Source organism: Anopheles cruzii, chromosome 2 (assembly GCF_943734635.1).
Source record: "Anopheles cruzii chromosome 2, idAnoCruzAS_RS32_06, whole genome shotgun sequence".
NCBI lineage: Eukaryota > Metazoa > Arthropoda > Insecta > Diptera > Culicidae > Anopheles > Anopheles cruzii.
Genome location: NC_069144.1, coordinates 61,428,738 through 61,450,620, shown reverse-complemented (window position 1 = coordinate 61,450,620; position 21,883 = coordinate 61,428,738). Strand labels below are relative to the sequence as shown.

The 21,883-nt window shown below is 49.6% G+C and overlaps 5 protein-coding genes across 8 annotated transcripts in view; all 5 read right to left on the bottom strand.

Annotated features, from left to right (window-relative positions):
* On the bottom strand, nucleotides 1-947 carry LOC128267195 (chymotrypsin-2-like). The gene is made up of 4 exons (XM_053003984.1): nucleotides 941-947; nucleotides 822-893; nucleotides 209-765; nucleotides 1-150 (listed from the first exon to the last, which is right to left on the bottom strand). The coding sequence occupies exons 1-4, from the start codon at nucleotides 945-947 to the stop codon at nucleotides 1-3; spliced, it is 786 nt and encodes a 261-aa protein (XP_052859944.1).
* A 1,339-nt stretch (nucleotides 948-2,286) lies between these two features.
* On the bottom strand, nucleotides 2,287-4,117 carry LOC128267194 (apyrase-like). The gene is made up of 3 exons (XM_053003983.1): nucleotides 3,740-4,117; nucleotides 2,820-3,672; nucleotides 2,287-2,758 (listed from the first exon to the last, which is right to left on the bottom strand). The coding sequence occupies exons 1-3, from the start codon at nucleotides 4,115-4,117 to the stop codon at nucleotides 2,307-2,309; spliced, it is 1,683 nt and encodes a 560-aa protein (XP_052859943.1). The 3' UTR covers nucleotides 2,287-2,306.
* A 591-nt stretch (nucleotides 4,118-4,708) lies between these two features.
* Nucleotides 4,709-6,521, bottom strand: LOC128267193 (apyrase-like). The gene is made up of 3 exons (XM_053003982.1): nucleotides 6,144-6,521; nucleotides 5,231-6,083; nucleotides 4,709-5,163 (listed from the first exon to the last, which is right to left on the bottom strand). Exons 1-3 carry the CDS (start codon nucleotides 6,519-6,521, stop codon nucleotides 4,709-4,711), a joined length of 1,686 nt encoding a protein of 561 aa, XP_052859942.1.
* Nucleotides 6,522-6,808: 287 nt separating this feature from the next.
* On the bottom strand, nucleotides 6,809-10,347 carry LOC128278352 (dnaJ homolog subfamily C member 22). Of its 4 annotated transcripts, none has more exons than XM_053017067.1 (4): nucleotides 10,328-10,347; nucleotides 7,698-8,170; nucleotides 7,431-7,635; nucleotides 6,809-7,350 (listed from the first exon to the last, which is right to left on the bottom strand). In XM_053017067.1, the coding sequence occupies exons 1-4, from the start codon at nucleotides 10,345-10,347 to the stop codon at nucleotides 6,852-6,854; spliced, it is 1,197 nt and encodes a 398-aa protein (XP_052873027.1). In that variant the 3' UTR covers nucleotides 6,809-6,851. The 4 variants fall into 4 exon arrangements, with proteins under 4 accessions (XP_052873027.1, XP_052873028.1, XP_052873030.1 ...); XM_053017068.1 differs by lacking the exon at nucleotides 10,328-10,347 and adding an exon at nucleotides 9,138-9,265 and having other exon boundaries at nucleotides 7,698-8,181; XM_053017070.1 differs by lacking the exon at nucleotides 10,328-10,347 and adding an exon at nucleotides 9,138-9,246 and having other exon boundaries at nucleotides 7,698-8,207.
* Nucleotides 10,348-13,179: 2,832 nt separating this feature from the next.
* LOC128268196 (potassium voltage-gated channel subfamily KQT member 5-like) overlaps nucleotides 13,180-21,883 on the bottom strand; it is a 91,279-nt gene continuing 82,575 nt past the window's right edge. Inside the window, exons 20-21 of the mRNA XM_053005229.1 lie at nucleotides 14,953-15,164; nucleotides 13,180-14,711 (exon numbers count right to left, since the gene is read on the bottom strand). Coding sequence (XP_052861189.1) covers nucleotides 14,493-14,711; nucleotides 14,953-15,164 — 431 coding nt within the window. The 3' untranslated portion in view covers nucleotides 13,180-14,492. The remainder of the gene's footprint in view (nucleotides 14,712-14,952; nucleotides 15,165-21,883) is intronic.

Here is a 21,883-nt window from a genome sequence, read left to right as displayed (position 1 = left end):
CTACGAGTTGTTGGCCATCGTCGTGCGAATCCAGTCGTGATAATATGACACACGAGCGTACGCGTCGGGATAGCCTTTCGCGCACGGCACTCCGAAATTGACGACACCCACCAGCTTCCCGTCGTACACGAGAGGACCGCCGGAATCTCCCTGCAAATGGGATATAGTTAGGTGACGATACACTGACCGAGGGCTTCGTTATCCTTACGTTACACGCTCCCTCGCCCTGTTTCGTCAAAGTACAGATGTGCCCGATGTCCACATCCGCCGCGTTCTGGTGCAAACGCTTGCATTCCTCGTTGCTCACTTCCTGCAGCTCGATCGTCTGCAGCTTGTTGGGAAGCGGTCCGCCGGCTGATAGTCGTCCCCAGCCCGTCAGCGTCAGGGTTGCATTTTCCGGCACAACCTGTTCACTGTACACAATCGGTTGCACGAGCTCTCCGTACTGCAGTTCCGAATCCAGTTCAATCAGCGCGACATCGTTGTGAAAAACGGGTCGATTGTAGCGGCTGTGCATGAAGAAATTCTTCACCGTGTACCGTTTTCCGCCGGCATTGAGCAAATTCGTTCCCACCACCACCCACAGGAAAGCGGGCTTGCTGCCGTCCACACAGTGAGCTGCGGTAGCGATCCACTTCCGATCGATGATGGCGCCACCGCACGAATGTCCAAAAAGGGTTTGCAACGACACCTGGAATGGCGCCGCGCCGGGCTCTGCATCCGATCCTCCGACGACACGATTTATTGCCGGTGTTCCTGGGGCGGCTGCAATTGATCGGTCAGTTCGGTCCCCTCAACACACACGGCCTTCCGTCACTCACCAGAAGCGATGCACAAAAGTGCACTTGCAAAAAGAACCACGTAACGATCCATGCTGCCTCCGATCAGAATAGCTGGCCAATGGTTGTTTGCAATAAATATTTATACTTATGCTTGGTACTCAACATGGTTGGCCGCTTTAAGGGGCAAGCCCCTCCGTCGAGTGGTTTTACTAATCTGATCCTAATGGCATGCCGAAGGAAAGTGAAGAGCGGCGCACTGAAGTGGTTTTGATTATGGCAAAACAGAGGCTGCAGAATTTATTTCAGTCGCACAAAGCAATTTTAGCATACTTTAAGCATCATCCGACAACAATAAACGAAGTGGCACAAACGGTTATACAAAATCTTTTTATAGTTCTAATGCTTCTGATCTAATTACTTCTGCTTAAATGAATGGCTAAAGCCACGTACCTGAAAACAACCTTGATAATATTACTTGCGTGAATTCACAGTGAGCAAATAAATATGAACACCATTTTGGAATTGAATCCCCACTCGCCTTTTTCTAATCCGAAACGAACCGAATCTTGCACCAAATCTCAACTTTGTTTCAAATCCAAATTTTGCGATGCGAACTCGACCGGATTTGTACCAGGAGAGCATGACCCATTCGGATAGCGCAAAATGTGCCGGTGCCAGTGCCAGCCGGTGACGGTGCCGAAGAAACTTGGTTGCTTTCCTGGCTCCGGATTTCTACCAGGCGAGCATGAGTCGCACGGCCGCACGGGTAGCGTAAAATTAAAGTCAGTTGCGCATCAACACCTTGCCTCAAAGATTGCGCATCGGGACAGCCGAATTAATTATTTCTTTAATTGCATAATAAACGTGTTGCAGTTATAAAGGATGTCAATAAGAAACACACTCGCGGAGTTCCATTGTTTATACAAAGTTGTTACTTTATTACTTTTCACGAATTAAGCTACCGCGTCTAGGTATCGCGCGGACTTTATTTAGGCGAGCGATGCCGCAACTGTCTTTATTATTGAAAACGTGTCGCGAGAGAAACCGAAATGTTGCTTTACAGGTTCGGAATTCTACCAGGAGAGCATGACATTTGCGGGTAGCACAAACCAAACCAAAATCGGCCGGCGATACTGAAGATCGGTAGGCGATGATGTTTGCGTTTTAAAATTAAACTGACGGTTAAGCTGTTAGAACATTTTATTGATAAAACCATTCCATTTTCATTCTTCGCATACTTTTCTTTATTTCTTTCTTTTCGCTGTTTCACGGTTCTCGTGGTATTTTTGCTGCGGATTCGGTAATACACTCTCGATAAGAAATAGCACCGTTCGTGCGGTGGTCACGTGCCGCGGAAGAATCCGCTTATCACGCCAACCGATATGGCTATTTGAAGGTGCTTTCGTTTTGTAACGTTGTCGGAATAGTTTTGCCGTCGCTAATCTTCTCTTCGTGAAGTAGCTGAAAGCCGTTATGTAGTGGATTGTGAAGGGTTTTTGAGTCTTTCTGGTTAACTGTTACTGGTTAGGTATGGACTGTAATGCGGCCATCCGTGCCCTGCAAGATGGGCGATTTGTCGCGCACGTACGCTTCAAACGCATCGATATCGACCGGCCCGAGGACCCGCTGCTGGCCGTAGCGCTCGAACATGGTGAACCCGTCGCCACCGCCGGCCAGGAAGGAGTTGGTGATGACGCGATACTTCCGGAACGGTTCCACCGGCTCGTAGCGCGGCACGGCACAATCGTGGCACAGCACGTCCAACGATAGGACACGGTCACCGATCGGGTTGGTGACGTTGTAGACGACACGCAACCCGGAAACCTGCAGCATGTTTGCTGCATTGAACCTCTCTTCGTCCCTCCTTTGCTCCACGCCGTACTCCATTAGCTCGATCAGGTGATCGCCGCGCATGTCGAAGCAAATGAGGACGTTCTCGAACGGTATCACCTCGATCAGGTTTTTAAAGGCCAAATCTGTAACCGTGGCGGATCGTTAGGGTAAAAATAGTAGATAGTGCTCCAAGACCGGACTTACCTCCTCGAAGCAGCCCAACTCGTATACCACCTACGGCGAGGACTGCCACAGCGGCGTACGTCCAGTGGCCCGGTTCGGCACTGGGCACAAATGCGGCCACCATCGATTCAGCTATGAGGCTACCAAGATTGCACTCTCCGTATCCGCAGGTGGACTTCGGCAGATCGACGCCCGTCGATCCGATCTTTCGATTGCCAATTTCATCCACGGCCACCTTCCACGGTGGTAGGGCTGCCATGACGGCGGCATCCGGCACCACCTCCGTGCCCAGATAGACCGGATTACCTTCCCAACGCTGAATGACTCCCTGAGCATCGAAGTACAGGATAATGTCGCCAACGAGCTTGGTGTAAGACGACGCCTGTACGATCAGCACCCGGTGACCGCCAGGCTGCTGCTCCACCACTGTCGGATACTCGCCCACGGCTGTCATCGGGATCGTGGGATGATCGCCAGTGTAGAGGAAGGTGTGCGAGTGTCCCCCCACGATGATGTCCACTAAAGGGCCCACGTTGGCCGCAATCTTTACATCCACATCGAGCCCACAGTGCGATAAGACAACGATGATGTCGCAGCCCTGCTCCGTCAGCTGCTCGGCCTCCTGCCGTACCGTTGCCACCTCATCGTGAAACACCAACCGTCCCGTGTTGGCGATCACGTCCGTTGTGTTAAGGATCACCCCAATCACCCCGATACGTCGGCCACTGCGCTCGAGGACGAGACTTTTGGTGAATCGATTGAATTCCGGTTCCTCGCTGTTATCGACGTTCACCAGCAGCACCGGCGACGCGATATTGTTCAAGAACGGCACAACACCTTCGACCCCATTGTCAAACTCGTGGTTACCTATGGTCTTCCGGGGGGGAAAGTAGAGATCAAGCTTAATGGGCAAAGCTCCCGGTTGCGAGCTCAAGGCTCACCATGGCATCCGCTGGAAGCATATTGAGGAACTCAGCGGTCACATTCCAGCGGTGGATGTTGTACCACAATGTCCCCTGAAAGTTGTCGCCCGCGTTCAGGTATATCGCATTCGGGCGCTCGGCCAGCAGCTGCTTGACGACCGTCACGGTTCGGGCGTACCCACCAACGCACTGCTCCACCGCGGGGTCACACGTGGCACTGCCCGTATTGACTTCCTCGAAGCGTGCGTGAAAGTCGTTAATGTGCACGATCGACAGTGGGAACAGCTGTTCCTGCGCGAGCGCAAGGTTCAGTGCCAGCACCAAGCCAATGGCCTCCCGCAACCGTGGGATTCGAATTCCGCCACTAGTCACACGGTGTCTCCAATCGGGGGCCATCGTTAAACAGGTGTTTACTTAGCTAAGCCCTCCACTCGACTGAGGCCGCGATTCGCGAGCACATCGAAACCTTCGACGTCACCTTCGACAAATGGTCCGCCGTTTTGAGACCTGATCGTGGAGAGGAGATAAAGTGTGTCTGTTTACGGCGAGAAACGCTTCTCGCTGAGCAATTATTGGCCGCGCAGCCACGAAGACCGGTGGTCGCGCGCGCGTTGGCGTTGAATGGAGCCTTTTTTTGGATTCGATTCGGATTGTATGCTAAAAAGGTGACCGCGGTTCTCTCTCTCTCGCTCTTGGTGTCAAGATCCGTGAGGGACATTCAATTGTTTTCTTGCAGATAACGCGGACACCGTCTTATTCTCAGCCCCGTACTACCACCCCTTGGGGGGGAATTAACAGATAAGATACATTGACAGACTTCCAATAAAAAGCGCAATTCGTCGCGAGATAAGCACAATCTGTCGGTCGTCGAAGCGAATGGTCATCATAGTTGACATTGCATTACTACCGTGTTTTACGTTCGTTACCTGTCCTAAATTTTAATTAATGTCGGAAACACTTCTCGGCAACGATGGGCGTCGGTCTATTTTACGTCAAAATTTGAATTCGGCCCTCCAGTGCCGGAGCTACCGGAGATCGGGCTTTCACGTACTGCTCGAACGCCTCCGCGTCGCCAACGGGGCCAACGACCTTGTTGAGGCCGTAGCGGGGGAATATTTCGAACCCATCGCCACCCTCGGCCAAGTAGGACACGGTGATGACGCGATACACCGCGAACGGTTCCACCGGATCGTATCGCGGCTCTGCGCACTCGTGACACAGGGCGTCCACCGACAGGACTCGGTGGCCAATCGGATTGCTCACGTTGTACACGACACGCAGACCGGAAACATGCATGAGGTTTTTGGCGTTGAACCGGTCTTCGTCCCAGGAGAGCTCGGCACCGTGCTCGAGCAACCCGATCAGCTGATCACCGCGCAGATCGTAGCACACGAGCGTGTTCTCGAAAGGCATCATTTCGATCAGATGCTTGAAGCTGATATCTGCCGGGGATGGATAATCGTCGTGAGTTGTCTTCTCCGGCAAGCTCCGCGACGCAATGCGACTTACCCCCGGGAGCCAGTGTCTGTCGAATGCGACCAACGGCGACGGCGGCGATGGAAGCGTACGGACCCCGTTGGCCCGCGGTCTGGTGCGACGCGAACGCGTCCACCATGGAATCGGCGATCAAATTGCCCAGAATGCACTCCCCAAAGTTACACGGCGGTTTCGGTAGCTCGACGGCGGTCGATCCGATCGTACGATCACCGATCTGGTCGACCAGCACCTTCCACGGGGCGATCGCTGTCATTATTTCCGCATCCGGCACGATCTCGTTGTCCAGATAGATCGGGTTGCCCTCCCAGCGTTGGATGATACCGTGCGCGTCAAAGTACAGCACAATATCGCCAACGAGCTTGGTGTAGGCCGATGCCTGAACGATCAGCACTCGGTGACCGCCGGGCTGCTCCACCACCGTCGGGTACTCCGCCGCCGGGGTCATCGGAATGTGCGGGTTAGCCCCGGTGTACAGAAAGCTGTGCGAATGTCCGCCCACCACGATGTCCACATTCGGTCCGGCGTTCGCCGCAATGATGTGATCCACATCGAGGCCACAGTGCGATAAAACGACCACAATGTCTACACCGTCGGCGGCGAGCCGATCTGCTTCCGCTCGCACAGTGTCCGCTTCGTCCTGGAAAACCAGTGCGCCCGTGTCGGCCATGTTGTCGGTGGTGCGCAGGATCACCCCGATGAGGCCGATTTTGCGCCCAGCACGCTCCAGCACCATCGAGCGACGGAACTTGCTAAAGGTGGGCTCCTTAGAGTTGTCGACATTGACCAACAGCACGGGCGATTCGACGGCCTCCAAGAACGGCACAACCCCGGCAATTCCATCATCAAACTCGTGATTTCCAACGTCCTGCAGAATGGGAACTGAATGTTTATCTTCTCTCCGGCCCAGCAATGAAAAGGGTCTTACCAGAGCGTCCGCCGGCAGCAGGTTCAGGAAGAAGGCCGTCGCGTTCCAGCGATGAATGTTGTACCAGAGGGTGCCCTGGAAGTTATCGCCGATGTTGAGGTAAACGGAATTCTCCCGTTCCCTCAGCAGACGCCGGACGATCGTGACCGTGCGGGCATAACCTCCAAGGCACTCCTCAGGGGCCGTTTGCTTCGAGTCACACGTGACGCCCGCCGCATCAATCTCTTCCCAGTGAGCGTGGACATCGTTGATGTGGATCAACGAAAGAGGAAACAAATCGTCGCTTCGGGCGTTCGGTGCCGGAGTGCCAAAAGGAGCGACCAGGACCAACAGCCAGAGACAGCAAGGACCAAGGAACCGGTTCCACTTTGGTTCCATTTTTTACCTGCGAAGATGCGCTCTGGGACCGACCTGTTGATCTTTCGACGACTCGATTGCAACTATGTCCTGTGGAGCACCAGCGGTCGCCTTCGACCTTTATTAGTTTCCCTTTCTAACCTGCTTCGCCTATTGGCGTCGGACTACCTGTCGCTACCGAGATTGGCCAGAAACCCGCAATCTCAGGGTGACAGCGATAACAGCCAGTGCGCGATAGGTAAATTAATTCACGCGCGAATTGCGCTTGCGATATGGAAATGACCACCTGTGTGTTAGACTCTGGACACCTTTTATTGATTCAGTCAACGGGAACTCCGGGAGGGAGCGCCACTACAGCTCGATCTTGTCACTGCCACTTTCGTCCGACTTCTTGTTCCGTTGGCTGCGCTTGCGGCGCGTCTTGCTCAGCACCTCGCAGGCCTGCTGTATCTCCATGAACCGCTCCTCGGCCGCCCGCCGTTTGCTGGCGTCCTTCACCTTGTCCGGGTGCGTTTCCTTCGCCAGGCTGCGGCACAGCGTGTTGATTTCGTTCTGCGAGGCCGTCGCACTGATCCCCAGCACCTTGTACGCGTTCTGCTCGCCGTCCGCGTCCATGGAGTCGATGATTTGCTTCCAAACCTCCGCCCAGCCGTGGTACTTGGCGAACTGCAGCGTATCGTGCAGCGTTTGCTTCAGGTCCGTCCACCACGGTGACTTGAGGAAGTTGTAGATCGCCTCGTGAACCGGCACCTCGTCCCCTTCGCTGTCCGTGATCGTACCGTTGAAGTACACGAAGGCGCCCCACAGCGAGAGATACGCCACGGCGGCCACCGTCAGTGTGGCCAGGCGTCTGCGAAAGCAACGGGGTGTTTCGGGTTGTCGGCATCAGTTTCGGGGTCAAACGCTTGTGTCCCCTGCCGGTCAACTTACCTGGGCAGGCGCTTTTTCTTCGGAATCGCCACGTTCCACTTTTTCGAGAAGTGATCGAACGCGGAAGCGCAACACAGCGCCGTCGCCGTCATCCAGTACGCCTCGTCCATGACGAAGTACCGCGAGAGGTACGAGCCGTACGAGGCGATCAGACAGTGCCAGAAGACGCCCTTCTCGCGCCCCATGTTTCCAACCGTCCAAACACCTACAGAGACACGAGACAGGTGAGGTCAATCCCAGAAGGAGCCCTGCCAATCGGGAACTTACCCAGAGCCACGGCGAACGGGATGAGCCAGTGCAGGAAGCCCCAGTCGACGCCGAAGAACACGGACTGCGGGATCGCGATCATGATCATCTGGCCCCACCAGTACCCGATCATGACGCCCAGCAGGAAGCGGCTGGTCGAGAAGGGCGGCTTTCGGTTCTTTCGCAGCAGCTCGTTGAACTCCTGCACGAACCGCGGGTCATCGTTGGCGTCCCGCACCATCGCCGGGATGTGCAGCACCTCGGCCACCCATCCGATGCCGAAGTACCCCAAGGTGCTCCACCAGAGAAACGCCCGCCGGTCCTGGCGCAAGTAGAAGTGATGCACACCGAAGATGCCTCCGAACAACCACAGCACATACGCAACGAAGACGGATTTTTGGCCCCGCTGTTCGGTGTCTTCGGTTGACTTTTTTGGCTTGGAAGCGGAGTTCCGATAACTGGAGGCCAGGGACGGCGAAAGTGTCTCCCCCATCCTGCAGGGGCACTGTAATAGGAGAAGTAGGACTCAGCCTTTGAGAAGTGATCAAACCTTTGTATTTGCCGGTTCAGAACTATACCAGTTCTAATTCGTCCATCAGAACCCTAACTCTGGCTGTCTTCTAAACACGCCACACCCATAGTGCTACTGACTGAACGAATCCCTACCGGTCGGCCGGCCGGCCGTGTTTCTCTAGAACATGTAGTAACACCACGTCATTTTGTTGACAAATGTTTGTACGCGATGATGCACTTGAGTAAACACGTCAGTGATCACGACATAAAAGTCCGCGGGTTGATATAACCCATTTATTAGCTTCATTGTTTCTCTGGCCATAACAGGCTTTTATGACCCCATTCCGGAATGAAGGTTCAAGTTCAAGTTGAAGCACACGAAGCGCGTTTATGGCCAAAGCCAGGTCAGTGTTGAAGCGATCCAAAACAACTTATTTCATAGCTTAAACCTTATTAAACGCGAAAGAAATCATATTCAAGATTCGTTGTCACCTACATTCTTTGGAGAAATGAGCACACGATCGTTTCACTTTGCAGCACGCAGTATTGATTCACAACTTTCACTTCACCGTGCGGCTAAATAGTCCGTCTGATCGCGTACCAACTGCGTGGAATGGTTGCTTTAGAAATTGGATTTTGCACAGAACTCACATTTCAAACTGAGCGCGGCGAACACTGGCATAAAAGAATTCCTTTTCCGTCCTCTTTGCGTGTTACTTCTCAACCATTCTGCATTATGTTCTACCCGTCTGCGTTAAAAGATGAACACAAAAATGTGGATGCGCTCGACTCAACACAACAAAGATCTTTCTCGTTGTGCCGTGTCTGTTCTTGTTTCTCTTCTCCCTTCGCTAGCCTCCTGTTGTCTCAGGTAATGGCCGGGAGTACCGTTAGCCGCGTTCGAGAAGAACCAAAAGTTGGTGGGCTGAAGACTGTTTTCTAACTCACCTTTTAATGTCTTCGAAGATCACTTAACCACACACTTTAGCTGTGCCAAAAACTTGTTAGTTTCAATGCACTTTCCGATCGAATGATGAGATCGAATGATGCGCACTTGCGCTGCCGAACTGATCGCGACAAAACTGAAACAACAAATGATCGCTCTCGGAACGAAAACACAAAATACCGTTGGAAGCACTATGGGAGATTTGTGTGCAACAGGGGACATATTGTGTTTTAGGAAGATCTACGGACTTTTTTCAATTTGTTTGCTTTCTTTCAATGTGTTTTGATTGAAATTAAAAATTGTATGTGTAATTCACGCGTTCAAGTATGATAAATAACCTAAATCATTATTAAAACAAACACAAACTTTTGGTACACACTGATTCTGAATGGTGTAGTGTGAAAAGAGAAATCAATTGAGAAAAAGGAAATAAGAGAATTTCGGTTTGAGGCTTCGCTAACGTGAAATATTTCAGCGGTTTTATCATCGAACAGAAATCACTTTTGAAAAAAACGGTCACCCAATTCGAGAGAGTTCATTCCAGAGAGTTCATCCAATTCGAGAGTTCATTCCCAACTCGTTTAATGGAAACGCGACGCGTTCTGTCTCTAGATTGTTGCGACCCGAACCCGAAGTTGGTTCGGGGTTCGGGTTCTTTCTATATTTGTCTATATTTTAATAAAGTTTGATAAATGGTTTGGGTTTGCTTGCTTCGGTGTTCGTTTCCACTAGCTGGTTAGTTGGTTTTGTAGGATTCTTTTGTTACGGCTCCGACCATAGCTACACTACTAAATGCTGGCAAAACGATTTACACGATACTTGTAGTTATTTTTACATCCTATCGTTACAAGAATGTTTGCCGGCGCGCCGGCGGTGCATGTACACCCCAGCGCTTAGCATAATATCTTCGTAATATTGTATCACATTTTGATAATGACGAAAGTAATGGCAAATAAGATCTCCTCCTTTCTTATACCTCCCCGCACACAGTCCAGCTAGCAATATTAGTTTACATTTTGTTTGATTTGCATTAACCGGCCCCCGTATCCGTAACTGTAGCAGTAAATTTTTCTAATTGTTTAGGATTAATTTAGTAATAACTTGTTCCTTCTTCTAGACTTAACGCGATTCCACGTTTTGTCGCCCCACGAATGTCGTTCATCTGTTATCTGGTTCGGTTAATTCATAGCACTTACGTAGTTTTTCTACCATGAATAAAATAGTTTTCTTTCTCTACAAAGTCGCTAAATGTGCCGTGAACTTACCTACCTTAAATCGATTTGGTTTATTAATTGTTAGTGCAGTTAGACTAGCAAAACCCTAACCTGTCTAATGGAAGCAAGTAACAACTCAGATTCTCCCGAAGAGCTTTAAACTGTTTGCGTTTCGCTATGTACAGTCTTGGTTTAAAATGTTCTTCCCATTTTCTTCACATACAATTGCTCAATTAATGTTGACAGAAAAAATCCGAATTTTCGTTATCTACTCTTGCTTAGGAATACATCACGAGGCTAAGGACTAACAATAAACCGTTTGACAACACAGCAAGAGTTAAAATAGGCGTACGATTTTTCCTACAATTAGTCTGAATGAAATTAAACTAATGTATCTTCTTTTGATATTTAAATGGGTTCGGTTGTTCAACTTTAAGCACGCCAGCAGTTCGTTTTACTGTTTTCGTTTTACATATATCGAGAGCCGGTTGATAGTTACTTACTTAGTAGGCTTAGGATGCTATTTTATGTTACTCCAACGTTCAAGATATAAGATGCGACCTCTGCGTGTGTTATGTCCTTTCGAGGGGTTAATACAAGGGCGCATGGTTAGAATAAGCCGGCAGAGTATACACGTTCTCGCTTTAGCCTACTATGTTTTAAATATGGTAGCTTTTTGCCTCTGTACGCTAGTGAATGTGTCTAAATATGAGAACGAGAGTTTAGTTTTCTTTGTTATTTTCCATCGATTATCGTCGATTATCTAATTACCGTTTACTTTTATTCCTTACTGTTAAGTTTATGTAAAGCTCTTGTACCATTTTCTGTGATCCCTTTATTTTTATGTAAAGTTATCATTTATATTCAAATTGTCTTTAAAAGAAGAAAAATATAAAATAAAATCGTAGAAATGTCTCTATAAGGCAGACGAAAGAAAAAAAAATCAGCCGATTGCTTTATTAACGCGTCTGGGTTAAGCAAAGATTTCTGTTAAATTTAAGAGTACTTCTTATTCCTCCTGGAATACTTGGAGTATTTGTTTTGCGCACTTGCTCCTATAAGCACTGATGGTAATCACCCAACAAACTCTTAAATGCCTATCATGGTTCAATTGTTTCGACACACTCGTCGTTTGTGCAATAGAAATTATGTTTCAACCAATGGTTTTATTATTACCGTTGAATTGCTTCATAAGCAATCCCTTTTTTGATATTCGAATTGACTACGCAATCTAATTGGGAACAAAACCAAGCACACGAGTCCATCACAGCACGTAAAGACACAGAAGTAGGAACTTTCCAACTGAACTTTACTCTGACTAAAACCCAAAGGACGGTTTTGTTGTGTTCGATTCTACACTTTTGCCGGCTTCTTGTTGAATAAATAAATGATGTTCGCAAGGGGCAATGCCCAATGCTACGACTTTTTGAAGCTCTAACGAAAAAAGAGATACAAAAACAATGCTCCCAAATATTCGTCCTTACTGCTAGGAGTTAGTTAAAACACATGTTACCCAACTTATGCACTAGACTAGATACTCTTTCGAGACACTACTTACAGTACGGTATGTGTATGTGTGCTAAGCCTTCTCAAACTGTGGTCGGTTTGGTCAACCAAAGAACGTACGGCAGCTGAAGAGGGGCTTCCGATGGCTCTTTATGCCCCCGGGAACCGCTATGTACAGGGGTGCTGAAACTTTTCGTTAAAACTGCATGTCCTTTTAGGTTACTGAAATTTACAACGTTTTATCCGTCTCGTTATTGAGTTGTGTCCTCTTTATATGTACAGTTCTATCTCGCTATTTTAACAGAAACACAAACAACAGGAAAGAGGAAAGTAAGATAGTCACTTAAACAAATAGTTAGTATGGAAAACAAAGTTAATGTGAAATAAGAAACAAATAAATCAAATACAAATCAATATCGAAAATAGCAAATCTGTTTTATTATAGAATAGTAAAATATTCGTAACGAGTGTAGCTTATGGTAGAGAAAAATGAAACAACGAAATAAAACAAGGGCCAACAGAGAGCCGGTTGGGAGAGTAAAATTTCTCTAGACAGCGATACCCTAAATATGTGCAAGCTACAGTTACCGTAACGATTAACTGCGTCTATCTGTTACAACTAGAATTTGTAGGTTCATTCGCTCTACGATTTTGCTCCTAGTTTTCCGAAAAAGGTTTCTTCGCCTCCACCAGACCAGAGGACGAAAGGCAAACCCCGTCGTTCCGTTACCGCTGTTAAATATCACTAGTTTATTTTGATGGCATTTGTCTAGATTGTGTTATCGGTTTACTTCTTCTAGAGCTACATTCTGGCGCACTTTCGTTTCAAGGTCCTCAAGTCTTAACATGAGTATGCCGCTACGGGAGTTCCCCGTTTTAGCGTTCCTTTCCTCTGGTTAATTAGTATCGTTTGGAAACATCGCCTTTCGCCGTGTGTCGCTACTCGTTTATTATTGTCGTCTTATGTTTGTGTTAATGCGTCGCATGGTTTGTTAATGTATTTATATCCAATTTACCACTTTCGCTCTGTAACGATCCGTTGCTTTGAGTTTGCCCTCCATCTAGCTGTGTACTTTTGGAGATTACGTTACACTGCACTGAAACAGCATTACGCATTGATCCGTCCCACGGAAGGTCATTGAAGTGTTTAACCAAAATAAGGTTGACTGGGGTGATGCGATGGAGCTTAGTTTTGCTTGGTACGGTAGAAACAGCATGTTCGGAAACCAATAGACATTTGATACAATACTCACCCTGACGCGGTCGTTTCACACATCCTTGTCTCATCCATGGGCTGCTTCAACTGTCCGTCTCTAATATTAATAATTGACATTTCTTGTTTCAATATCTTTAGGTGCAATGGGTCCACTTTGTCGGTGTTGCCGGTGACCACTGCACTCCTCGCTTCTTCCTAGTTCCTCAGCTAGTCTAGTACTTAACACTGTTATGAAATCCTGTTTTTGGCCATTTTCAATGTTTTCCTTTTCTCCTAACGATCCGCTCGTCCGTCCTTGTGCTAGGTTAGTGAGATGCTGATTTCGGGTTGACACTACACTTGATAATGGAGTTTTGTGTGATTTCGCTTGGTTCGCTTCGCTATAAGCCTAATTCTTTTGCTACTTAATAAACGCACACGCTGGATTCTAGGAGAATATAAAGTAAGATATAGCAAAAACGAGCTATCGATTTAAAAATGTAACTTGCGCTTGCTACTGTCATTGTGTGCGACTAAGGCCAGCGAGACTGGGCCTTTAGAGTATATGAAGTTGGTATCTACTTTCGGGTTTTCTGCACTACCCGCCGCCGGCTAACCTAAGTAATCTAATCCAATTGCTGTGCCTATAGGCGCACCTAAGTTTTGCGGTTGCGTTCTTCGAAGCATCGAGTATTTGCTGGTCCTATACCTAAAACCGTACCGTGTCGGCTGGAGGGAAACCGGAGTGGAGGTTCTACGACTGCCAATGCACATTACGGTACCACAATGCCGCAAATCACGTAATGCGTCGTGAAGTGCGTGTCTTTCAGAGCCACCCTTAAAGCATTGATCCGGACTGCGACTCCGCATCTCTACGCAAGTAACTTGGAAGTAACAGTGCATAAAATTCTAAACAGTCCACAGTAACGAAACAAAACGAGTAACGTTTCACCCTACGCGCGTGAGAGTATTGGGGAAAAAGTGGCAACCACCACGTGGTCTGGAGAGCTTTCCGTGTTCAACAACAGGTGAGGGACACCGATTTTTGTCTACGATAACAGCAGAGTAGTAACAGGTAATATAGCGTCTTCTACGAAGGACAATACGAAGGGCAGGGGCAGATGAAATCAGGTCGCTAAGAAGTGGTTTGTTGCTTTATCGGTGCCGCGGGCCATCTCTGTGTGAAGGAGGTTTCGCGACCGAGTTCGCCAGCTCAGCACGTAGACGTGGCAGCTTACGTCCTTCGTCGCCACCGAGGGCTGGCGTCGTTGGGCAGAGAGACGCCCAACGAGCGCCGGAAGTTGTGAGGAAAGGCAGATGGCAAGCAGGCTCGCTAGCAGCACGTTCAACAGTTGTCGTTTGCGGCGGATCACACAGGGCGCTAGGTGCTTGGGTGTTGGGGAGCAACCGGAACAGGCCGCTGGGGATAGTTTCAGCCAGTCTCATGTATCGTCGGAACCGTTCTTTCGTGGCGAGGAGCTCATCTCCGGTTTGAGCGAATCCATCGCCCCACTTGGACCCATCATCGATAGCATCTGCTGTTGCTGCTGTTGTTGCTGCTGGGAGTGTTGTTCCCCCTCGTTATTGTTGACAGCCGCTGCCGGTTTCGACCGCCGGTACTCCTCGCTATCCATACGGTTCAGCTCGAAAGCCGAACTCACCTAGAGGACACATCGGAAACAGAAAAGGGCGTCAGCTGTTCATTTTGTTTGGAATAGAGACACTTTCGCTTTCGCCATGCGTGTCAAAAGTTAAGTGTTAAATTCACGTTTAAAGCTTTAAAGATTAGTTTCTTCGCAACGGTCTTGTTGATGAAAATTTGATGATGATAGCAATTTACGATCACTTTCTCCTGGCTCGCGGTCAGCAGTCGCTGATAATGGCATTTTGATAATCCCTTACCGGACTGATGGGCGTGACGATGATTTCCGTCTTGGCGGCGGTCCGCAGGAGGGCCGTGTTCTCCGTCGTATCGTCCTGATCCTCGACGTCCAGCTCGCCGTACTCGTCCCACGGGGGCGACTCCGGATCGATTTCAACGCCAATGTCCAGATCTTCCTCCTCGATGTCCTCCTCCTCGTCGTCCTCGTCGTCCTCCTCGTCCATCATAATAACTGAGAGAGAGAGGGATAGAGGAAGAGAGACAGAGAGAAAGAAAGAGAGAGAGAGAGAAAGAGTTGCAGAGAGAAAGCGGAAGATGTGTAGAAAAGGGAAGGAAAAGACGAAATAGAGAAATGGATTTCAATCAAAACGGCACACATAACTCTGACGACGAAATGGAACCGGACACCGGAAGTTCCGGTGATCCCGATTCCCTGTACAGCAACCACACACACACACAGGCACACCGACATCGAATAAAACGTCAAACAGTGAGAAAATCGTACCGAAATGTAAGTTCATTACTTTGTGAGGTGTGTGTTGAGGTGTCTTTTGTGTCTGTGGCTAACAGAGTGGTGGTGGTGAACAATAATTGGTGTGAAGGCACACAAACAGAGTGAGTGCTGGTGGTGGTGATGGTCGGAGGGCACAACATCTAACGAAACATTCACGAGGAGCGGCGCCGTTTTCCAGTGATCATCGATTACACGTCAACCGAGGACCTCCGGAATCTGCGGGAGGACATGATTCAACAGTCCGGTTGCTATTACAGCCCTATGCTTGCCCTGACCTTGCGCTGGTCCCTGTTTCAACAAAGCCATGCCAGCGGACCCAGCGGTTGGGAAAGGATACATTGAGCGACAGGAAGCAGGGGACACCTTGGCGCGGGAATCAAACATCTACACACATAAATACTGGAAGCATATAGAAAGGCATGATGGGCATGCAACGGCGGCGAACACGAACTGTACGGGAAATCCAAATGCAGCAACTCTAGTTCCGCTCTGTGTCTGTGCGTCTGGCAGAGAATTAGCTATTTGAGTTGAAACATCTTTTATGCTTTTGGAAATAAAAGCTTCGAAGCGATCGAACGGAGCGAACGATAACACGGCAAGCGATCACACATTAGCACCATCGTTATAAAATGGCCATCGATAATAATTAGGAATCGCCCTAAACACGGGTGGGGAGGCAAAAAATAAGCCGGAAAAGGGTTCCGAACCCGTTGCGCGCCATTTGACTTCAAAAAGTTGGTTCGCGCATTTCGGTGCCCTTTTTCGGAACGGCCCAATAAAAGGAACCGGAAAATGTTTAAACAAAAAACCGAAACACTTTGGCCTCTTTTTTTGCTTCTCGGGCGCAGGCAAGTGAATCAAAATGTGTACCAAAGTGTGTGTGTGTGTGTGTCTCGGCTCCCGATCGGCCATCCAGTAACATCATTTTCTTGATGGAAACTTCAGCTCTTCAGTTCGCCCCTTTTCGGCCCAAACCGAACAAAGCAGGAGAAAAAAACGAAGCCGGCACGTTTGTTGGAAGATTTATGCGCCAGGATGGGATTTTTATGGTGCCGAACGTGAACCTGAGCCACCGTCTCTCGCCGACGCCGCCAGAAACTGTATAAAACATCATTTGGCCCCCGTCTTGCGAGGCCGCGCATCGAGTTGCGAACTTTCCGCTCGGCTTATCCTTTCGAGGACGCGCGCGTTGTGAAGCGCGCGGTTGAAAATATTTATCTTCATTAAATTTTATGCATCTTCAACACCCACCGCCGGGTGCCGGTGGCTGGTGGTTGGCGCGCGCCCTGGATCGCTGTGTGTGTGTAGGGCACAGAATGTGCGTGTGCGCCGAAGACAGTGCCTCTAGCTTATGTGGCGTTTATCGTTACACTTGTGAGTTTAGCTAATTAATTAGCCCTTCAAACGCGGCGCACAGGCCAGAGAACAATCCGGGAGGCAATCGCTTCTGGCACTTCAGCTTCGGCGCAAGCGGCGAACCCGCGCCGCGGGGCGGTAGTAATTTTGTTTGACATTAGTGGCAAACATTATCGTAAGACGTTAGTTTCCGTTGCCGTTTTTGGGCACCACCATGGCGCGGCGCGTCGCGGCACGCGGGATTTACGTGCTATTACTTTATCCCGCCACCGAGCCGGTCGAGCCGAAGGTGGTCGATGATCGGGGCTCGCGTGCCGGTGCCTGAAGGTGTTGCCAACAACATTTCCATTACCATATTGGCACGTGTACCGATTGGCAGACCCTTAAGTAGCCCACTGTGGCCCAGACGTGACCTTTCGAGTGCCTTTCGCCGAACGGCGCCGAATGCAATAAATACGATAAAAGAGGCGCGAAAGCCCATTAAGAGCGTAAATAGTTGACCAACTTTACCGCTTGTGGTACAATTTAGAGGCGATTCGGGCGAACCAGAACCTTATGAGGGCCGAATCGAGTCAAGGAACAGGGTCGAGGTTACAATGTTTGCAGATCGCGGAGCAGACCGCAGCTGGTGCTCATTTTTCGATTTCAAGGAATCGGCTACCGGAAGCGAAACGTTCCGCAGCTCAGAACGCAGCCCGGCCGATCATGCATGGGAAACCAACGTGAAGCCAACCAGCTGGCATCATTAGACGCTTGGCGTACATGACACACAGACAAGTTCTACGAAGGAACAACAAATCATGTTGTTATCCTACCTCCGGTTTATGTGCTGCCCTCCGGTCTGACACTACACACCGACGGCAACTATACACAGACCGCAACCGACATCCGGATTTGGGTTTGGGAACGGTTCTTCGGCTCACCACCCGAGCGGTGTTCGTCCTTCGGTGGATAGCTGACGAGAACGGACTCGTGTCGAGTGGCTTCGAGACTCGAGTATTAGTAAACCGGCGGTTTTCTTGATTTTATCGACTGTCAGCTTCCGGTGCGAAGTGGTTTGGCACAATCATTGCTTATCGGATTGCTATGAAACGTTTTTCCATTCCTATCTCATAAGACAACAGCAGCAGCACCTATTGAGACAGAAACTACTTTACGGCTATGGATTCTTCCCGGACACCAGATGTCGGCTGAACAAGGAACGCGAAATGAGAGTTCGCTTCGAGTTGGTCATGATCCTGGAACAAAGTTCCAGCAGAATTCCCCACGATACGGTCCGACGGAGTCAACATCCTGACGACGGGGTTTGTTTTCTTTTGGCCGGGGATATACTATCCGTCGCGAATCGGAAGTACTTCCCGAGCTTCACCGCAAGGCACACATGGTGGGCACCTTTGACACAAACAGGATGCGAACCCCTATCGGGGCTCGATGACATACCGGGCTCGGGGTCCAAAGGATCGAAGTTGAATCACGCGTCAGGTGTGGCTCCCCCATTACGACGCCCCGATTGGATTGGATGACAGGATGTGGCCCGATACCGCGCCGATAGCTTGGGCTTGGAGCCCGGAATGCCGGAACCAAAACTGGTCCACATGTTATTGCGCTGCTTCCCAGTTCCACCAGTCGCGATGTGTTTACTTTGTCGACGATGTTCGCCGCACGTCTATTTGTGCAGGACTGCGGCAGGACCGGTGGATGGCCACCGTAGCGTTCATTCAATTTAAAAGTCAATGTTGATAGGCCATCGATTTGATTTTCATGCACCATCTACCGGTGACCCGTGGACATGGCATATGCTGTGCGCGCTTAATGTTGCACTCTCGTGTTCGTGTCAGCAGCGAAATGGTCGAGTGCTGGTCGCATGTCAACCTGAGCGCCGGAACGGAACAAAGTGATGGCAAGCGCGTGTTTAAAGCCTGCGTAGATTAAAGCTCCTTTCTGCAGCGGGACCGTGCGTCAACAGAGGCAGATAATCTTTTTCTGGTCAAAAAGAACTCACACCCGGCTTGCCCGCAAGCAAGACGAAACCACTCGGCGGTTGGTAGCGAACGCCCTTGAGCAACTTAGGATTAAGAAGCAAAAACACGAGTCAACGGAGAGTTTGTCTTGTTTGCCGCCTTCTTACGAACGGTATCGGATAGCACAAAGAGGAGTGATTCATCCAATTTGCATCAAAACAGGATCCCGAGCCCGAGTGTAATCAATCCGTTTTAGAGAAGGCGGCATCCCAGCGTCTACACCTTCCAGGGAGTCCTGTCTGGTGCCGCTGTTTGGGTCTTGGGTCTCTTTTTCGGCTGTCCTTTCATTCGGAATGCTGGCACAGACCCTGGCATGATTTCGTATGCATGGTTATGCCGTGTACTACGCTGGTATGCACGCTCGCAGACGGTGTAATGGTTTTCGGGAGTTCTTACACACTTATCGTAATGCCTGCAGGTGGTGGTGTACGCTCAAATATGTACGGCGCTGATGGCATGAAATGCACGCCCAGGCCTGGGGGAGATGTATCGGAAATGTGAAATGGAATGGAAAAAGGCCATCACCGGGGTCACCGGGCCGGGCGAGGATTGGAAAAGGATTAAATTTCCACGCCCGCTGAACCCCGTAATGGTTCGAATGGAGCAGCCGTCGCGGTATCTTTTCGGGCCCAGAAAACGCAAGTGATGCCCCTAGGCCATCCCTCGGGACGCCATTTCATGTGAGTAAATTTGACGGGTCAAAAATGAAGCATCACGATGAAAGTAACATCATAAATCGTAGAAGGGATCGAAAAAAGGGGCTCACCGAATACTTTACATACCAGGGGGAAAGCTTTGAGTCGGTTCAATGTGATGTATAAAACGCTTTGATAGTTGGCAAACGATAAAAATCGATCAAAAATAACACTTTCATTTATGAGCTTTTCAATTTTCATCCCTTTCAAAACGTCATCGTCCGGCCGTAACGGATCGCAGTAGCCATGAGCTCGTGTTAACTCGTTTGTGTTTTTTTGTCGAATTGGCAGTTAACGTATAAAATCGACACGGAAAAAAATCAAATACACCACTAAATACACACACACACACACAGATACACACACAGGGTGAAGCCTACTGGGAATCGTTCCAAACAAAAGCGCCGGAAGCTCGCAACTCAAATAGGAAACACCGACTTACGACGCACGAACAAAGAACGAAGGTCTACACACGGGAACTAGATATTATCACCAGGAAGCGAGTGAAAGGGGTATAGAGAAAGAGGGAGAGAGAGAGAGAGAGAAAAAAGGAGGAATTTCGATGTCTTGGGTGGGTTTTTGACTTTTATGTGTTTCGTTGCTGTCCCTTTTGGGGTTTTTTTTCTACCGATTCTAATCGAATTTAGTTGCCACCGATACTTCTGTGGTAGCTGCTACGATTTACAGAAAGGCTCACAGGACACCGTACCGCACCGGTCTCGGGAATAGTGAGAAACGGAAATGGGCATATGTAAACATCGGCCAAAGGGGAAACGCACATCGAATACGGACACAGTATAGTAGAGACATAGCGATAGTAGAGACAGACAGAGAGACCAGCAGGAATGGGAAGGAATAAAGAGACAGAGAGAGAGAGAGAGATAGAGAAACGAGGGAGCAAACAGGCAGGCAGACAGACAGACAGACAGACAGATAAACAAAATGGTAGCGAAACCGCTGCTGGATAGAGCGAGAAAATTGGTTTCACAGACTCACTATCGAATGGTTTTGATGAGTATTTCTGGTCTGGGCAATGGCGGTGGTGGTGGTGGTGATGATGGTATCGGAGTAGTGGCGGAGGTGATGATAATCTTGGTTGAATGTTGTTCTTGGTTTTGGTTGGTTGGCGTAGGGGGGGTCGAAAGGTATTACGGCGGGCGAATGCATTCCGTAGCGAGGCTTAAATTATCTTCCGAACAACCACCAGGCGCCTCCATTGGCCGATAAGCTCGGACGTGTTAAATTTTGTACGGCCTTTACATTCCTCCTCAGCTCCGTCGAGTCGAGGTTTATCGGCTCGGGTTCGATCTCTGAACCCTCGTTCATGTGCAGTCCCGGACAGGCTGTATTCCTGCTGTTCGGCAGCTCCAGTATCCTGCGGGTTACAATAGTTTGCTTTGGCTAGCTGTACCATCGCCGCGCGGCTTATCTGATATGGCCCAATGGCCGAATGGCTTGATCAAGGGTACAGCCGCTGCTTTTTATCGCCACTTGCTTTCGTCGCTTTGCAACCCGTGCCCGAACCGCTGGGCCCGGGGTCCGGGTGGTCAATTTGTATCGGGCGCCGTTGCCGCTTCGAACGTTTCAATCCTTTATACGAATATTTAAATTTCAACGCTGGATGTTTTCGAAGAGAAATTGGTTCGAAGGCCACGGCACGGCCCGAAGGGCTGTTGGAAGTAACGTTTCCCCCGAAAGCTGCGGACCAAAGCACAAAGCCCTGCGAACCCGTGGGCAGGCACCGTATTACTCCCAATGTTTGCCAGATTTTCGCTCCGTGCTCCGTGGACGGTGTGACGCTGGCAGGCGACTTTTACGGTTTTTGCCCACGGCGTTCTGGGGCCCCGGTGCAGACGCTAAACACTTCTGGTCCAAATGTTGGCAACAATAAAGTTAGCTCTCGCGCCTCAGCCTGATCGGGCCGATCGTTGAGCGCAGCGTGTCAGCGGCCGTCAGCTTCCACGTCGGCGTTAAAGCGACGTCGAAGAGCTGTAGTCGTCGTACGAAGGCGCTGCTGGGACCGGTGGTGCGGATGTGAGTTTACAGTATTTTGTTCCATTTTTCCAACGAACGCCATCGAACCATCCGAACGCCATGTTGGGTTGGAGCCATGTTGGATTTGTCACGGAAATTTAACACGGACGTTTGTTCCAGAAACGTTTTACGCGACACACAGTGGCAGAGAACACAGCGAAGGAGAGCGAGAGATAAAAAGACAGAGACAGAGAGAAAGAGAGAGAAAGCAGCGAAATATACAGAAATGCACACCAACTTGAAGCGCGGCTGCTTCCGGGGGGTTTGTCGGAAGATTTGGTTGAGTGACGGGAGATGCCGACGGCAGACGGATAATTCACGGAAGTGGACC

Coding starts and splice junctions, on each gene's coding strand:
- LOC128267195 (XM_053003984.1), bottom strand. Junction 766..821: donor ACTTTTGTGCATCGCTTCTG/GTGAGTGACGGA, acceptor GATCAATTGCAG/CCGCCCCAGGAACACCGGCA. Junction 151..208: donor AGGGCGAGGGAGCGTGTAAC/GTAAGGATAACG, acceptor TCCCATTTGCAG/GGAGATTCCGGCGGTCCTCT.
- LOC128267194 (XM_053003983.1), bottom strand. CDS start 4,117: ATGGCCCCCGATTGGAGACACCGTGTGACTAGTGGCGGAATTCGAATC. Junction 3,673..3,739: donor TGCTTCCAGCGGATGCCATG/GTGAGCCTTGAG, acceptor CCCCCCCGGAAG/ACCATAGGTAACCACGAGTT. Junction 2,759..2,819: donor AGTTGGGCTGCTTCGAGGAG/GTAAGTCCGGTC, acceptor CCACGGTTACAG/ATTTGGCCTTTAAAAACCTG.
- LOC128267193 (XM_053003982.1), bottom strand. CDS start 6,521: ATGGAACCAAAGTGGAACCGGTTCCTTGGTCCTTGCTGTCTCTGGCTG. Junction 6,084..6,143: donor TGCTGCCGGCGGACGCTCTG/GTAAGACCCTTT, acceptor CCCATTCTGCAG/GACGTTGGAAATCACGAGTT. Junction 5,164..5,230: donor ACAGACACTGGCTCCCGGGG/GTAAGTCGCATT, acceptor CATCCCCGGCAG/ATATCAGCTTCAAGCATCTG.
- LOC128278352 (XM_053017067.1), bottom strand. CDS start 10,347: ATGGTAGAAAAACTACGTAA. Junction 8,171..10,327: donor ATGGTAGAAAAACTACGTAA/GTGCTATGAATT, acceptor GTGCCCCTGCAG/GATGGGGGAGACACTTTCGC. Junction 7,351..7,430: donor AAGAAAAAGCGCCTGCCCAG/GTAAGTTGACCG, acceptor TTGCTTTCGCAG/ACGCCTGGCCACACTGACGG.